Source organism: Stegastes partitus, unplaced genomic scaffold (genome assembly GCF_000690725.1).
Source record: "Stegastes partitus isolate 25-593 unplaced genomic scaffold, Stegastes_partitus-1.0.2 Scaffold294, whole genome shotgun sequence".
NCBI classification, from domain to species: domain Eukaryota; kingdom Metazoa; phylum Chordata; class Actinopteri; family Pomacentridae; genus Stegastes; species Stegastes partitus.
In genome coordinates this window covers 365,831-381,354 of record NW_007578025.1, presented here as the reverse complement: position 1 = coordinate 381,354, position 15,524 = coordinate 365,831, and the positions used below count along the sequence as shown (strand labels likewise).

General features: G+C 44.9%; 1 protein-coding gene across 1 annotated transcript in view; it reads left to right on the top strand.

Moving 5' to 3' along the window:
* Positions 1–742: 742 nt before the first annotated feature.
* The window catches only part of LOC103358159 (MAM domain-containing glycosylphosphatidylinositol anchor protein 2), a 266,805-nt gene continuing 252,023 nt past the window's right edge, over positions 743–15,524 (top strand). The window contains exon 1 of the mRNA XM_008283011.1: positions 743–815. Coding sequence (XP_008281233.1) covers positions 743–815 — 73 coding nt within the window. The remainder of the gene's footprint in view (positions 816–15,524) is intronic.

Below are 15,524 nucleotides of genomic sequence, written 5' to 3'. Positions count from 1 at the left end.
ATGCGTCGGGGGTGCAGTCGTGATGTGACTGTGTGAGCGCAGGAGCCAGTCCACTGTACCAGCAGCAGCAGCAGCTTTTTCCTTTTTTTCTTTTCTTTCCTTTCCTTTTTTTTTTTTGACGACTTCATCGCAGCAGAAGGTGAAAACTGACACTGAGAGGAGATGATGGCTTCGTTTGGCAGCGCGCAGGCGACGCGGCAGCAGCGGCGGCAGCAGCAGCATCAGCAGCAGCATCCGCGGAGCGAGCCGTGACCACAGCTGGAGCCGAGGAGCTGGATGTCTGCGCTGTGAGGCGACACCAGCCGCTTCAGCCTGAGCTGCCTTTGCTCAAGTCCAGTCCCGGGGACACGCTGTATCTCACCGGAGCGCACCTGCCTGGAGCTTAGGAGGAGAGGAGAGGTTGCATTTTTTTTTTTTTTTTTTGGTTGCGCTCTAAGGCCGGGCTTTCTGCAGCCCACTCCCCTGCCTGCTTTCCCCCCTTACATCCTCCGTCTCTCCAGCGCTCCGCATTTTTCTCTCCCCCCCTCCTCCACCACCACCACCAACCCCCTCCTCCCCTCCACTTCACATCCAAACCCACCTGAGTGTTCTCGCCTCTCCTGCGCCCCTCCGTTACATATCTGAAAAAAAAATTAATCGATCGGAGCGAGCGCCGCGTCTATGCACCTTCAGCCACGCCGCCCCGGAAAGGACTTTCTTGCTATTGAGAGCTGCTTGGATATGCAGAGATTAACGTGAGAGGATGGATCTAATTATCTGTGTTTTGGGGCTGCTGGCGCTGATCGTGGAAGGCATCCGTTGCCAAGGAGTGTATGGTGAGTGTGTGCAGCTTCTTTTTTTTTCTTTTCTTCCAAATTTTGCCTTTTTAGGAAAAAAAAAATCCTACAAATCACTACTTGTATTCAATTTAGGGTTTGCATATTTTTAATGAAACAACCTGCAACGTGAACTCGTGTAAAGGTTGACAAAGCAGGTCTGAATGTCACGTTTTGAGTGAGAGGCTCCAAATGTTCCTGCAACCCTGAGGTTATACAGCAAATCGCGTGTGTAGCCAATCATGCACAGCCCCCCTTTTCTCATCCAATCCATCACTCACGATGGTCGCTGCTAAATTTAGTATTCATGGATTATTACACTGGAACCTGGTAGATTTGTCTTGAAGCCTCTCACACTTGGCTGCAATGTAACGATCAGAAAGAGGGAAAAAAAAATGTGTCAGATGGTGTGTTTGAATGTCATCATGAGGAGGATCTGTTGAGCCCTTTCACTGTGCACAGTCATGGATGCTTTTTTCATAGATCTATCTGCCCACCTCTTCCCTTATGTCTGTCTGTCTGTCTGTCTGTCTGAGTCTCCCTCTCCTAACAACCAGCACACATTTCTGTCTGTGCTTGTGCAACCAGTGGCACAGATGATGTCTCATACGAGGCGTCATCCTCGCAGCAGCATCGGTTGGCGGCTCTTGAGAGAGGACACATTGATTCCTGGGACATGAGGTGCACGGATGTACGGTGGCAAAGCAGAAAAAAAAAGAGGCCGAGCGGGGAGGTCAAATAGAGATTGTGTGTGTGTGTCAGAGGCCTGTGCCGAAACAACACCACAGAGGGTGTGTGTGTGTGATGATGTAGCAGGAAAAAGGTTAGTGTGACAGGAACAGTCACGGTGCCGAGTCTGACCAACGAGGGTTTAATCCATCCCTTCCCTCTGGAGGAAGGAGGTGAGGGAGATAATAAATCACAGCACACGCCGGGGCAGCTGTGGCATGACTGCTCAGATATGTGCACAGTTATTCCAATTACCAGCCTGCTCTTAGCACCTGTTGCGGAGCGTCTCCAAAATCGATTTTTTTTTTTACCTCATAGCCCAAAACCTCTAAGCACTCATTAGGCGGCGCGAGGTTTGTACGTAGGTGTTGTTGTTTGGCGAGTTCCTCCAGTTGCGCACCAAGCCCGAGGGCAAAAGCTTCTCATCAAACACTGACGTCTGAAGAAATCATTGCCTTTACTTGATTCGATATCCCCCCCCAGTCTGGTAAATCGGTCTCCGCGCAGGATATACATATATTCAGGGCAGACGGGCATGACGCTAACCATCAGAACCCATCGCATGAATGTCTGATCAAAGCTATGGATTCTCGGCGTGAGCAAGCTGCGCGCGCTCATTAGGAGGAATCATATCCCATAATGCTCGATGTGGAGTTGCCAGAGTGCTGCGTGTGGACTTGTAGCAGCAGCAGCAGCGGCGGCGGCGGTGGTGGCAGCAGAAGGGACAGATGGAACTGTTTGGGCATTTAACTGTCTGTGTTTGGATGTAAAGCCTGAGAATTCCCCAAAGCGCCGTCAGCGTCCTCTTTATCCCGTCACCTCGTCTACGGCGATGAATCAATTAATCCATTAGCTGTCAGGTTTCAGACCAATCTGCAGCTGTTTTGATAATCGATTTGAGTCATTTTTTTCAGATTCTTTCCTCCTATATGGCAGCGAACTATTTGGTTGGTCGACACAATAAGATGTTGGTCATCTTGAGCTTTCAGAAACACTCTCCTGACAGTTTATAGATCAAACAACTAATCGATTAACGGAGAAACTAATAGAGTATTTAGCTACTTGCAGCTCTACTTTACCGGCAGTGTGCTTTAGTAACGTCTACATATGTTGTTATTTCTTGCTTCTGCTGTGCATTCAGTCACTTTAATAGAAAGACACGAACTTAAACATCACAAGTCTCTCTATGGTTGTTGATTGAACCCTTAAAAACGCTTCTCTGTGCATCAGAATGAAAAATAATCCCTTCCTGCCTTAAAATGACTCAGATGTAGCTGTATATTGTTTGTATGTAACGTCTCACTGCAGCTCGAGCACACCAGCTCACCTACAACTGTTTAGCTACTCTACGCCGCACCGTGCGGAGTTGTAAAACTGGACTCATTTGATTCTGAAGCAGAACAAGGACGCAGGAAGCTCCGCTCTGCAAGTTGGCACCATCGGTTCTTTTGGTTTGTTGAAATCCAGAAAGTCGGAAGCTGTTACCGCTGGAAATGTTCGGCCGTTGCTGCTTATCTTGAATCTGATGCGTCTTCCAGTGAGTGAAAAACACCAAGTGAACTTGTTGACAAGGTAGAAAGCTTGATGTCAATTGGACGACATCTTTAAAGTTTGTCCGAATGTTTGACGAATCCACTTTTTTCACCACGTCTAATTGAAACCTTTAAGGACTACTGCGTGGTTTGTCTTCACGTGACACACGCGCTCTTTAAAAGGTGAGGAGCTGCAGGAAACGACCTGTAAGCGGCTCATGTTTAAAGCATGCCGCACCTCTCCGGGGAGGTGGTCTGAATGCAGATTTATTGGCAAGGTTCAAAAGTCAACATTTATTATTGATGGTGGCAAAACATTTGCATGCGTGTTGCGCCTCCTCCCTGCGTATCCGCTGAAGGTTTTGACATACGGAGGCCATGAGGAACTGCAGTGGGTGTGTGTGACTGGAGGATGACACATAATAGTTACCCAGAGTTTTTGTGGGAGGCGAACGTTGCTCCGGTCATATCTGTGAAAATATCGCGTAAGCGCCGGATTTTTCCACGAATTGCATTTTCAATATTCATGACACCAGATTTCATCATCTCCCTTTTGCATCTCCTATCTTTTTTCCTTTCCCCAATTGCTAAATTGACCCAGAGAGCCAGACGAATGGGACGTTTTGCGAAAATGAGACTTTGGGCGATTATTTTTCTCCCCGAGCGTCGCCATACGTCACGGCCGCGGACTAAATGGCGGAATCATGATGTAGTAATGAAGAAATCACATACCAGTGTGTTAAGTGGTGCTGCCAGAGTCATTAAAGAGGATTGATGAAGGCTAGTCATCCCTCCATGACTCCAGGCCACAGAGGGAGAAAGAGAGACACCACTAAAGTACAACATCTGCTCCTCTCTTCGTCTCTCCCACCTCTCCTCTATCTTTTACTGGTCTTTTCTTCAAGTGCTTCTTTTTTTTTTCTTCATCGTTTTCACACACTCTCTCTCTCTTCTCAGGGAGATTGCTCTATTACGTCGACCTCTGCTCATCTCTTTCACGCAATAGGCCGAACGCTGCTCGCCTCCATCGCTGCAAATATCCCCGAGACCAACCTGCCAAATATTCTCAAATGACGTTCATGTGTAATGTTGCTCTCAACCAAACTAAATAATATCAAAACGCTACAACAGAACACGACTCGTTTTTTTTTTTACGCTTTATCCGGAGACGCCTTCAGTATGTTCCCTTTGCATCAAAGTCAGTCGGCGACAACCTCCATGGGATGTGCAGATGTTCCTGATCTCGTTTTGTGTTTTGCTACAGAAGAGGGGGAAAAAGTTCCTACTTGCTTTTTCTGCCATCCCACTTCTTTCCTCGTCTTCCTCTCTCTCTCTCTGTCTCTCGCTGCCTCTCGTTTGCATTGAAGTCCAAGCAATTGCTGGGGTTTCTTTTCATGAGCCCCGGTTCAGACGCTTTGGCTTCTAAGCTATGCAAATGCATTCTGCCAGTGAAACTAAAGCCGTCTTTGTTGGTTCTCAGAGGCCTCCTCCACAGAGTCCTTCATCATTCCCTTGGATCGGGACCCTCACATTTCCCACCGTAATGAGACCACGGATAACTCTATCTCTTACTCCTCCCTCCTCCTCTCGCTCCCTATTTCCCTGCCTGTCTCCCTCCATCCTGTCTCTCCCTCCGACTCCCTCCCGGGGGAGCGGCGGATGGACGTCTACGCGCTTCAATCAGAGGCAAATGAGGATATACAGCTGGGTGAGGCACAGAACAAGCAATTTGTTGCAGTGGAACACTTTGCTGTGCACATTGGGGATTACTACGTACCCCTGGGTGGGGCTTCACATAGCACCAACTTAATCATACCGAATGTCAGTTCTCTCTTTGGACCCGGTCCTCTGAGACTGGCGCTGAGTATACAGTGCAGAGACAATGTTTGAACTTCAAGTTTAAGCACTCCTGCTGTGCTCCATATTGACTGGATAATCTTTGACAGTTTTACTTAAACACTCTAACACAATGCAATTACGTTGAAACAGCTGTTTTCGGCGTGATGAATCGTTGACGCCAGACGTCAGAATCGCTCCAAGTTTAAATTAAAGGGCTACTCCGCCGTTTTAGTACCGCGTGGTCGTAAAACTGGGGAACCTGTGAGTGACAGATTTTTCAAAATGGTCAATATTGCTGCACCCGAGGCAGAAATGTCCAGATTTGCACCGTGGATCATAAACACTAGATCCTACTTTTTCCCTTAATGAAACCATAATTTCATCCAAACCTCCTGCCTGGTAAACATCCACATCCATCAGACTCCACACTCGAGTTGATCAATTAATCAAAATGTGGTAAAAAATCCCAATATGGCTTTCGTGAAATATGCAAATCACGGGAGCTGCAATTTTTATACTACGATGTGTCACAACATGCCATTACAAATGAAGCATTGTGGTGCTGCAGAGCTGCCTCGGCCTACAAATCATATTCTCCAGATGTTCGGGAACATGTTTGTTTGGTTCAATCTGCAGCAAAAATCCCATATTTTTCAGCGTACAAGAACTTTTCAGCTAAAATCATGAGTCATTTTGCAATATCTGTCAAACAACAGATTTTTTTGGGGGGATATGGTTCAGCCCTGCTTCATGCTGTCGTTAACGTCACCGTATGTTGTTTCTAAGTCAATCCTTTTCTCAGACGTTAGGAAGCTCCTTCAGAGCCCCAGAAGATCCCAGATTAATATACCAACGTGCTGGAACATTAAGACCACCTGCCTAACGTTCTGTAGGTCCCCCTTGTGCGGCCATTAGCGTTAGCAATGCACATTTAAGCAATTTTCTAGGCTGCAAAATGGCTGACTTATCAATTAGTAGTTGATAAACGAGGAGCACTAAATGAACGCTGCAGTCTGTTTTGAGTTATGACGTCTTCAGCTCATCTGCAGAACAAGAATTCTGGCTGGTAGACATTATGCGTCACTGGAGACTTTGTCATGGTGTCATTTTGCTAACAAATCTCCCACAATGCACTCCTCTTGCCAACTACCTGTAGTCTGAGTTACCGCCTCCTGTAGATGCTGCAGCATTGACTAGTAAGAGGCTCCACCTGGTGGTGCAACCAGGTACTACAACGATGCTACGATACGTTTCTGACGTGCATGTCGTTTTGCCTCTTTGGTTGATATATTTTTAATCTGTGGTTGTCCCCAAGTAACATCCGCATTAATGCAAGGACCCAAGGCTTTCCAACATTACAGATGATCAGCGTTGTTTACTTCCCCGGTGGTTTTAATGTTGTGGCGAAGTCAGCTCATATGAAACGGTTTCTGCAGACAGACTCTCCTGTAAGTCTGTGGTTTGCCCTTTTTTTGAATTTTAATTCTGTGACGTGCTGCGAAGCCAAGAGGTCATGTTGCCTGTGGTTATGGGGGCTGTTTGTCTGCGTGGTGGCGTCGGTGGGGGTGACTGAAAGGATGCCACTCTCAGATTTGGCCTCTCTCTGCCCCTTTTAGCTATTTTCAAAGATGCAGCTGTGCATAGTTTGGCAGTAGGCAAAATGAAAAATAGAGCTGTAAAGCTGCAGGGTTGTACAGTAGCGGAGGCTTAAACAGCATTGTCAACCACCACAATGTCCTCCGCACAGAAAATAAGCAATTCACTTCACTTTTTTTCCGCCGCGTAGTTGAAAGCGAAGATGGGAGTCGTGCACGGAGGCGAAGAATGGAATACATTTTCAGTATGGATGTTTACCGAGCGTAATGTGTCTCTTGATGATTCGCGATCAGAACTGTACAAAAAAATGCAGCTTTTGCCTGCTTTGCACACATCGTGAACAGCTGTAATATGTTCCCTCTTTTTCTACTGTGAGGATTTGGATGAGTTCAGGAACACAATTTACCTCTGGATCATTCAAGGCCAAATCCCTACCGTGGCCCAAAGAAGCTTATTGTAACCTGGCCGGCTGCGTGAACTGCTAAGCTCACATCCCCAAACCCTGAGCTACTTGTCCTCCTCCACACTGTGCCGACGACAGAAAGCTACTACTAATGATCTTGTAGTCGTTCATTCATTAAGTCCCGTTCTGGTGCGTGACTAGCCCAGCCTTGTGTCCTGGTTTATTTAGTAATTCCGTACTTTTAATGAAGTCTTGCGTGGCCTCTAACCCGCCGAAAAAGGCCTGCGCTGAACCAGAACTGATATTTCTCCCTTTGTCTCCTGTCATTCTAATGAAGTGGCCATTTATCATCTGGATCATTAAAAACAAGATTTAAATCTTAAATGTCAACCTCGGTCCTGCTAATATTACCTCGTACAGCAGCAAGGCTTTTATCTGCAGTGATTTCATTTCTCGTAATTGTGTTAATTTCCTCGTGTTGACGGACACGTGGTTAAACTCTGATGAATTAAAGCAGCAGTATCTTGCTTTAAGGAAGCCGGGCTGGTCAATACTTTTGACGTTGTTGTCAGTACGACACACGACAGATGCAGATCTCTGGGATTAAACACCCCGTTGGAGCTGCGGGACGCTTGCTGCTCACTCCACTTCCAGTCTTTGTTGCCATTTTAATGAGAAAACTGGAACAATTGTGAACAAACTTTATGCTTTCATTTAGAAACGAGCTCCGTTGTCTTTGTCCCTGATGTGATTGCATGGCTCACAGTTAGATCAGGAACTGTAATGTTATATCTGCAATCTTATAATATTGTAGTTGGTTCATATTTGCATTATTTGTATTGCAATTAGCCAGCATGCAGTCGCCTAATATGCTCCTTTGACTATCCTGCAACAGATGTTCTACGTATTATGCTAGTAGACGGTCCACCGTCTTAGATTTTGAGTTTATCTGTTTGTTTTTGTGCATCCAAAACTAAGTTCTGACCATTTTCTTTTGGTCCTACGAATGAATCCACATCAACAGTTTGTCAAAATGGCAAACAAGCTGGAACCTTGATGTACCATACTTGCCAAACATCAAGTTCCACTGGTGTTAGAGGTCTCAAAAGTTCTGAAATGTCAACCAAAGTCTCTACTTTTAGTAGGAAATCAGGATATATCCGTAAATATACGCTTACAAGAACCTTCTGGCGTCCCAGTACCACTCTTGGACAAACATGTTGCCGTTTTTCCATTTTCAAGGGCCAATAATTAGAAATTTGGCCTCTTCTGGAAACCTTTCATTTATTTGGATCTACTGGAAACAATTCTGTCTGTGTCCTCACCAACTTTTACGACTGTGGGAATTACACTTCTGGAGATACTGGACCCTCAAAATGGCTTCCCAGGTTTAAATTCCCAGATCTGAAAACGTGGAAATTTCCAAATAAAGCCAAAAATGTTTTATAGAGCTTTAGTGTTGAAGTCTTGAATAAGAAATAAGTAAAGTCTGAACCAAAGCTAAGACGCTGCAGCAACATACTTCCTAAATTCTATCTGATTTGACACAGACTGACCCAGTATGTCAAATCTCATGGTTAACCACATAGAACAGTGTTAATAACTGCTGCTGAATGCTGAAAGCATGAATGCATTTTATTATCATATCATATCATATCGTAGCATAGCATAGCATAGCGTAGCATAGCAGAGCAGAGCATAGCATATATCATATCATAGCATAGCAGAGCTTAGCATAGCTTAGCATAGCATATACCATGTCATATCATATCAACAGGTGGAGATTTACACGCGTTTTGAGTTCAACCAAGACTCCAGGCTAACAACAGCACATGTGTATATCTGTCATATCTGTCATTTGGAGTCAACAAAATGAGTTTTAAGAATGGATGAGAGGTTGCTGCTGTTGCATAACTCCATACACGTGGACTTTGAGGTGAGTTCGTGCTACGTGCATGCAGGAACCAGATGTCCGACTTTGAAATTGTCAAGTGCATGAGTCTGATTTTTTTGAGTTTGCATATCTGGAAGCTTTCCTGAGTGACTTGTCCATAGTTTATAGTGAAACTGCACACAAACTGAGCATTGATGGTTGCAGGGAAGGACGTGTATCTGTAAACATATGGCTGCTGTGGTCAGAGATGGTTTTTTTTTTTATTTGTTTGCATTTTTCAACCAAACATCTGCATAGAATTCACAGATGTTTCCTGACATTTGATTTGCTAAAATGTAGAAACCCTGTTATATACTCACTGCCATGCCAGTGAGCCCCATTCCTCCTTTTAATACCATCTCAGCCCTCGTCAACTCACACACTTCAGCCGTGACGTCACTTAAGTCTGCGAGGGTTTAGTGATTAGGCCCGAGGGGTGGAGATTGGGAGCGGGCCCGTGATCTCAAAGCCAGACTCTTCTCTTATGTTCCCTAATGAGACCTCGGTTCGCTCGACTCGGGAGTTTGATTGACGTCTCCCTCGCCTGGTTTCGTTTCATTAGCTTGTCACCGTTTTTTTATTAGTGCATAGATTTTGGTCAACCAAAGCGCCTGACAAGAGGTCTAATAAGACAGAGTAAATGAAAACACCTGTCAGGGTACAAAGGCTTTAATTTGGTTGTTGTGGAGTAGAAAGGGGACGACACTCGCTTCTGAAATGTGCACTTAAGAAGAAAAATGAAAATACTTGAGTAAAACACAGAACTGAAGAGTATTGAGGCTTAGATTTTGCAGATTAAAGTCTAAAATCCTGGTTGGAAAACCTACAAAATAGGAATCCCAGCATGAATATTTGGGTGAATTAGAAGAAACAGGGGCTGCAGGGTGGTGCAGTTGGTAGCACTGTTGCCTCGCAGCAAGAAGGTCGCCGGTTCGCGTCCCGGTGGGGGCACCAGGATCTTTCTGCGTGGCGTCCATGTTCTCCCCGTGCAGCGTGGGTTCTCTCCGGGTTCTCCGGCTTCCTCCCACACAGTCCAAAAACATGTTGAGGTTAAGTGGTGATTCTAAATTGTCCGTAGGTGTGAATGTGAGTGTGCTTGGTTGTCTGTCTCTAAGTGTAGCCCTGTGATAGACTGGTTACCTGTCCAGGTGCCTTCACCCTGAGTCAGCTGGGATAGACTCCAGCCCCCCATGACCCCAGTGAGGATTAAGCGGTGTATAGATAATGGATAAAAGAAATGGTGCATGTTTGTGGTTTTCTAAAGTCTCCGAGGTGCAGGCTTTGGCTAAAAACTCAATGATCACCTTGTACGAGGTAAAGCTCCGCTCAGTGTTTCCATTAGCAGCTACGCTTTTATATTCTTCTGCACAACCTATAGTAGAGTTATATCCGGCGCTAACTCCACATATACGCCATGTGTTACAGCAGAAATCCCACTCACTGGGCGATTGTGGTTTATCGCACTCCCCCATGAATCCGACATACTGTACGTTCACGCTTTTATCGCGCCGGTCTCGCCTCTTACGTGCCGTACAGTTCGGCCAGCTTGCGAACGCCGCGTGCTGTGTGCGAATGGATAAAGAGCAGATGCGGCGAGCGAGGGCTGCAGCTGTATGTGCTGCATGCTGATAAGAGCAGATCAGAATCCCTTTAGCCAGGTTTATAATTTGTGCATAAAGAGAAGAAACAGGTGCATTTTAGTGCTTTCAGAGAGGCAGAGACAAAGTGAGTCGCGTGTCCTTTTGTTTGCTTTTGGAGCTAATGACGTTTTAATTACGCGATTAATTCTCAATTGTAATTGTTAATTGTTAAATTTGGGGACCGAACTGTGCTAAAATACATGCTGTACACTGATAAGTCACACCATGGCCTTTTGTTAATAATATATGACTATTATGATCAAGATTATTATTATGAGTTAGTGTGAAAAAAAACATTTTTTTACACTCGTTTCAAGTCGTACAGAGTCGTCCTAATGAACAGGAGACTTGGCAGCTAAGATATATCCGCTTTACCGTGTTTGATGTGTTTTAGTATCTCGAGTTATCATTTCCATGATTGGCATCGCTTCAAATCACAGAGAATTATACATGCTAGCCAGCTTCAAAGTGACGCAGACGATGAAAGGCTCCCGTTGAATATGAATGTCTCCTCCTGTCTTGCTTTACGCATTTCATTCAATTGAATTGTCTTTGTTAAGCCAAACTGGCAGGACCCGCATTTACACACATGAAGTACAAATCACTCGGCAGTCCCAATAGAAGGTAGCTGACAAGAGCAACAGGGCGCCTTTTAGCAGCACTGTGGAGGAAATAAAGCAAAAAAAAAAAAAAGAAGCGAGCCAGTAGAGGATTGGTGCGTTGTGGCACCCACAAGAGGCTAATGCCAACCTTCAACTATGTCACTTCAGCCCACACAGGCATCCTAAGTGCTGCTCCTGTGAAGTGATGTCTGTTGTCATGGTGACAGTATGTGAGCCTGGCATTGCACGTCCTCTGACTTCCCCGTTGCCTCCCTCCCTCCCTCCCTCCCTCCCTCGCTGCCTACCCACTCGCTCATTCTCTCCTTCCCCTCACATGCCAGCAAATCAATCGCTGAAACAAATGTGAAGTGATTGCAGAAGCGAAAGCTCCTCGCAGCGGCCTTTACAATCGCGGAGCAGATGAGATGGCTGAGAAGGGAGGGAACCGACGACGACGACGACGACGAGCGGGGAGGGGAGGAGGAGGAGGATGGTGGTTTGTGGGGAGGAAGACGAGGCTGAATGCGTCTCTTCAAAAAAATCACCACCATTTCGTCGCTGTGAGGCAACCGCAGGAAAGGCTCCGGTTATGTTTGTCGCAAGTAACGCTCAAGTGTCTCAAGCTGGCGAAGTAAACGTGTCGACAGTGATGTGTTCAGTCGTCTCTGAGGTTCGAAACCAAGCCGGACAGCCGGATGGGGGGGAACCCTCACATGGAGAACCCTCACATGGAGAACCCCTGCACAGAACCACCATCAACACCTACGTAACCCACCCAACAACACAACTAGAAAAACACACATATCTAACCTGCACTTGGAAAAATAAAGATACTAACTGGACCCAAAGATGGTTCTTTAGAGGGATGCCGTAGAAGAACCATTTTTAGTTCCATGAAGAACCTTATAGCAAACAGTTCTTCAAAAAAACCTCCAAAGATTCCATAAAGAACCATCAAAATAATGGTTTCTTTAGGCACCGTAAATCCAAAGAACTTCAGCAAAAATGGGTAAAAAGTAAGAATTTTTTACCATTTCTGGGTTCTTCCCTTTAGAACGCATTTATTATTGTAGGTTCTGGACTGTTGGACAGACAGAACAACATGTTACAAGATACTAGTTTTGGATTTTTGGAACCTGTGATGGACGTTTCTTGATGTTTTATGGACCACGTGATTCTTCTTCAGTACTTTAATGAGCTGCATAAGTGCACACAGAACCATCTCCTAAATGAAATGGTTCCAGAAATGGAGGTGATGCTTTGAAGAACCACAGAGCCTTCTGAAGAACCGTTATTTTCCGAGTCACTAACAAAAAATGGAACCAAAGACGGTTCTTCACAGTGTGGCCACAGAAGAAACGGTTTTAGTTCCACAGAGAAGCTTTTAGCAAACACTTGTTCAAATAAGTATTCCTGTAAATGCTTTTAAGGTGCGTCAAAGAACCACCAAATAATGGTTCCGTTAAGAATGAATTTTAAAGGTGGTTCTCTGTGGACCCAGCTGGTTCTGTTTTGGTGACAGGACTTGATCATTATTTAAGTACCAAAGTTAAAAAAGTCGAATGGAAGAATTTGCAGCATTTCTCAGTCCCTTCCGTTAGAACACTTTTAATATTTTGGGTTCTGGAGTGTTGGGCAGACAGAACAACATGTTACAAGATGCCTGTTGATGGACATTTGTCAGTGTTCTGATGTTTTATAGAACAAACGATAAGTAATTTACAAATTTATTAATAAAAAATAATCATCAGTAGCAAATCTAATTTCCCGCCACAGAACCAAACAACCCCAAAACAACTAAGAACCATCAGTACTTTAAGCAACCGTCTGAAGATCCATTTCAGAACTGTACCAAAGATGTTTCTTCTCAGTGATGCCATAGAACCATTTCTAGTTCCAGAACCTTTAGTACGATAAAGAACTCGATGGAGTACATGAAGAAGTATCCCCTAAGTAAAGAGGTTCTTCAGCTGATGATGGTGCCTTGAAGAACCAGAGAGCCGTCTGAAGAACCGCTGTCGAACCGAGGTCTTTCTGAAAGTACTCTCTGGAAAGTAAAGGCGCTAACTGGATCCAGAAATGGTTCTTCATAGTGATGCTGTAGAAGAAGAACCATTTTTACTTCCATAGAGAACCACAAACGGCGATCCAATGAGCATAAACGGGTTCCCATTTTGAAGATAGGTCTCTGGCGACCCACCTGGTTCTGTTTTGATTACAGGACTTGATGAAGTAATTTTAAAGCAAAAACAGGTAAAATGTAAGAATTTGCAGCATTTCTGGGTTCCTTCAGTTGGTATTTTGGGTTCTGGACTGTTGGTCAGATGGAACAACACGTGACGAAATGCCAGCGTGGGATTTGGGAAACTGTTTTCTGGTGTTTTATAGACCAGATGATTCAACAACAATAAAAAATAACGGTTAGTCACGGCTGTAATTTTGTACTCAAATAGTAGAAATGTAGAACATTCAGTACTTTATACAACCACATGACGTACGTGAAGAACCAGTTGGCATCGGTGCCTTTAGCAACCAGAGGGCCGTCAGAAGGAACCGTTATTCTTCTGAGAGTTTTTTTTTTTTTTATTTCCCCCTCTTTAAATCTCCTCTTTCCCCTACCGGCACAGAGTTTCGCCGCGGCTCTGCAGAGGCACTGTGAAATTTCAACACAGATGAACATGCAGTTTGTGCGAGTGTGGGAGGATGTGTACTCATTTTCTGTGTGCGTGTGTTCTTTTTCATCTATCTAGGGCAACACTTTGCTGAGATATTAATTTAGCAATGTGATTTATGACCACGTTCACACATCAGCCCATCTGAGCGAGACTCATCATGGATGGTGCCTCAAAGTGCCTGAGAACGTGCGATGCAGTCATCCCGAGCATGCTTGCTTTTTTTTTTTTTTTTTAACACTCGCTACACCTCCTACCCTCTGTACAGGGATATCCAACTGTCTGCTAAGCCCCTTTTTTGTATTATTTAGCTTTCTGTGTATCCCTCAATAGTCTCTAAAAAAACCCTCATTCTTCTAACAGGAATTCACATTGTAATAACTAATCTCTTTAGCGTCATGCTCTCTTCATCTCTTCACCAGACACAGCATATATCCCAGAGGCTGTTGCACCCATGGGGATAACCTCAAGCCGTGTGCTGTCAGTTAATGGCTTCCTATGGCAAAGCGGGCGCAGTTATCTGGAAGTCTGCAAAAAGCACTTCTCCACCGAGATTTAGCTCAGTGGAGAAAGAAATCTCAGAACGAGATTTAATGCAGATCTCGCCCGCTTTCTGATTGTCTGCCATCTTCCCCTTCGTCTTTATTCAGGCTGCTGCAGCAACAAGAGGAAAAAAAAAAAGAAAAAAGAAAGGCTTTGCAGCTCACAGCCATTTTACCTGGAGATATATTTGTACACTGTGGGTGTCGGAGCATCGGTTGCCGAGAACAATAAGCAGATAATAGTCAAATAAGTCCGGAATCCGGGGAAAAAAAAAGAAAAAAAAAACAATTTAACTCCTGCTGCGTTGCCTGAGTCTCCGCACAGTCTGGTGCATCCACTTAGAAATTCAAGCTTTGGCCTTCAGTTATTAGCTGTCCAATTTGGCTCTTGACCCGGTCTATATGTGTCTGCGCAGCGTGATGTGTGCTTCCTTTTTTTTTTCCGATAGCTTCTCCCTCTCCGCCGCGAACGGCAGAAGAATCAGCCCACGCGTTTTGCCTTCAGTGAAATTCTCACTTGATTTGGTTCGTTCTCCCCTGGCCTCGACAAAAGGCTTGCATCACGTATTCATGGCACAGATTCTCTTTCTCTCCGAGCCAGGCGCCTTTTTTTTTTTTTTTTTTTTGTATCCAGATGTTTTTATTTGATAGGCAAATCAAATCATTACAATGACATACTTAGAGCAACACGAGCTTTAGCGAATTATTGCTTTGCATAAAAAAAATACAAATCAAATTACTGATTAATTCAGAATTGCTGTGGCGTGGGGGGGAAATTGCATTATACGCAGCATGGTTGGAAATATGACGCTTTTCCGTAATGAATTTCTACGCTCCTCGTATCTCGCGACGCTCAGAGTTAATACACATGTTACGTATCAATTAAAGAGGCGTGATTATAACACAGGAAACAATAAGGAATCCAGTTAAATTCGCTGGTCTCGGCTTTGAAGAACGCAAAACTGCACATGTCCACACATGTGCCGGCGGAGAAACTGGCGGTTTTCGCTCGTCTTTCGTGTCACATTCGTGTGCTTCCTGACCGAAGACGATGACCGACGCCTGAAGGGAGCCTCCTCAAATGTCACATTCACAGCTCGGCCTGACCTCCTGCCCTTTTTCATTATTTCTGCTTCTCCTAATTTCTCTCCGTTTCATTTCCCTGTGCCCTCACGTTGCCTTTTTCCACTTGCACGCAACGCCGTTATTCCTTTTTGGAAC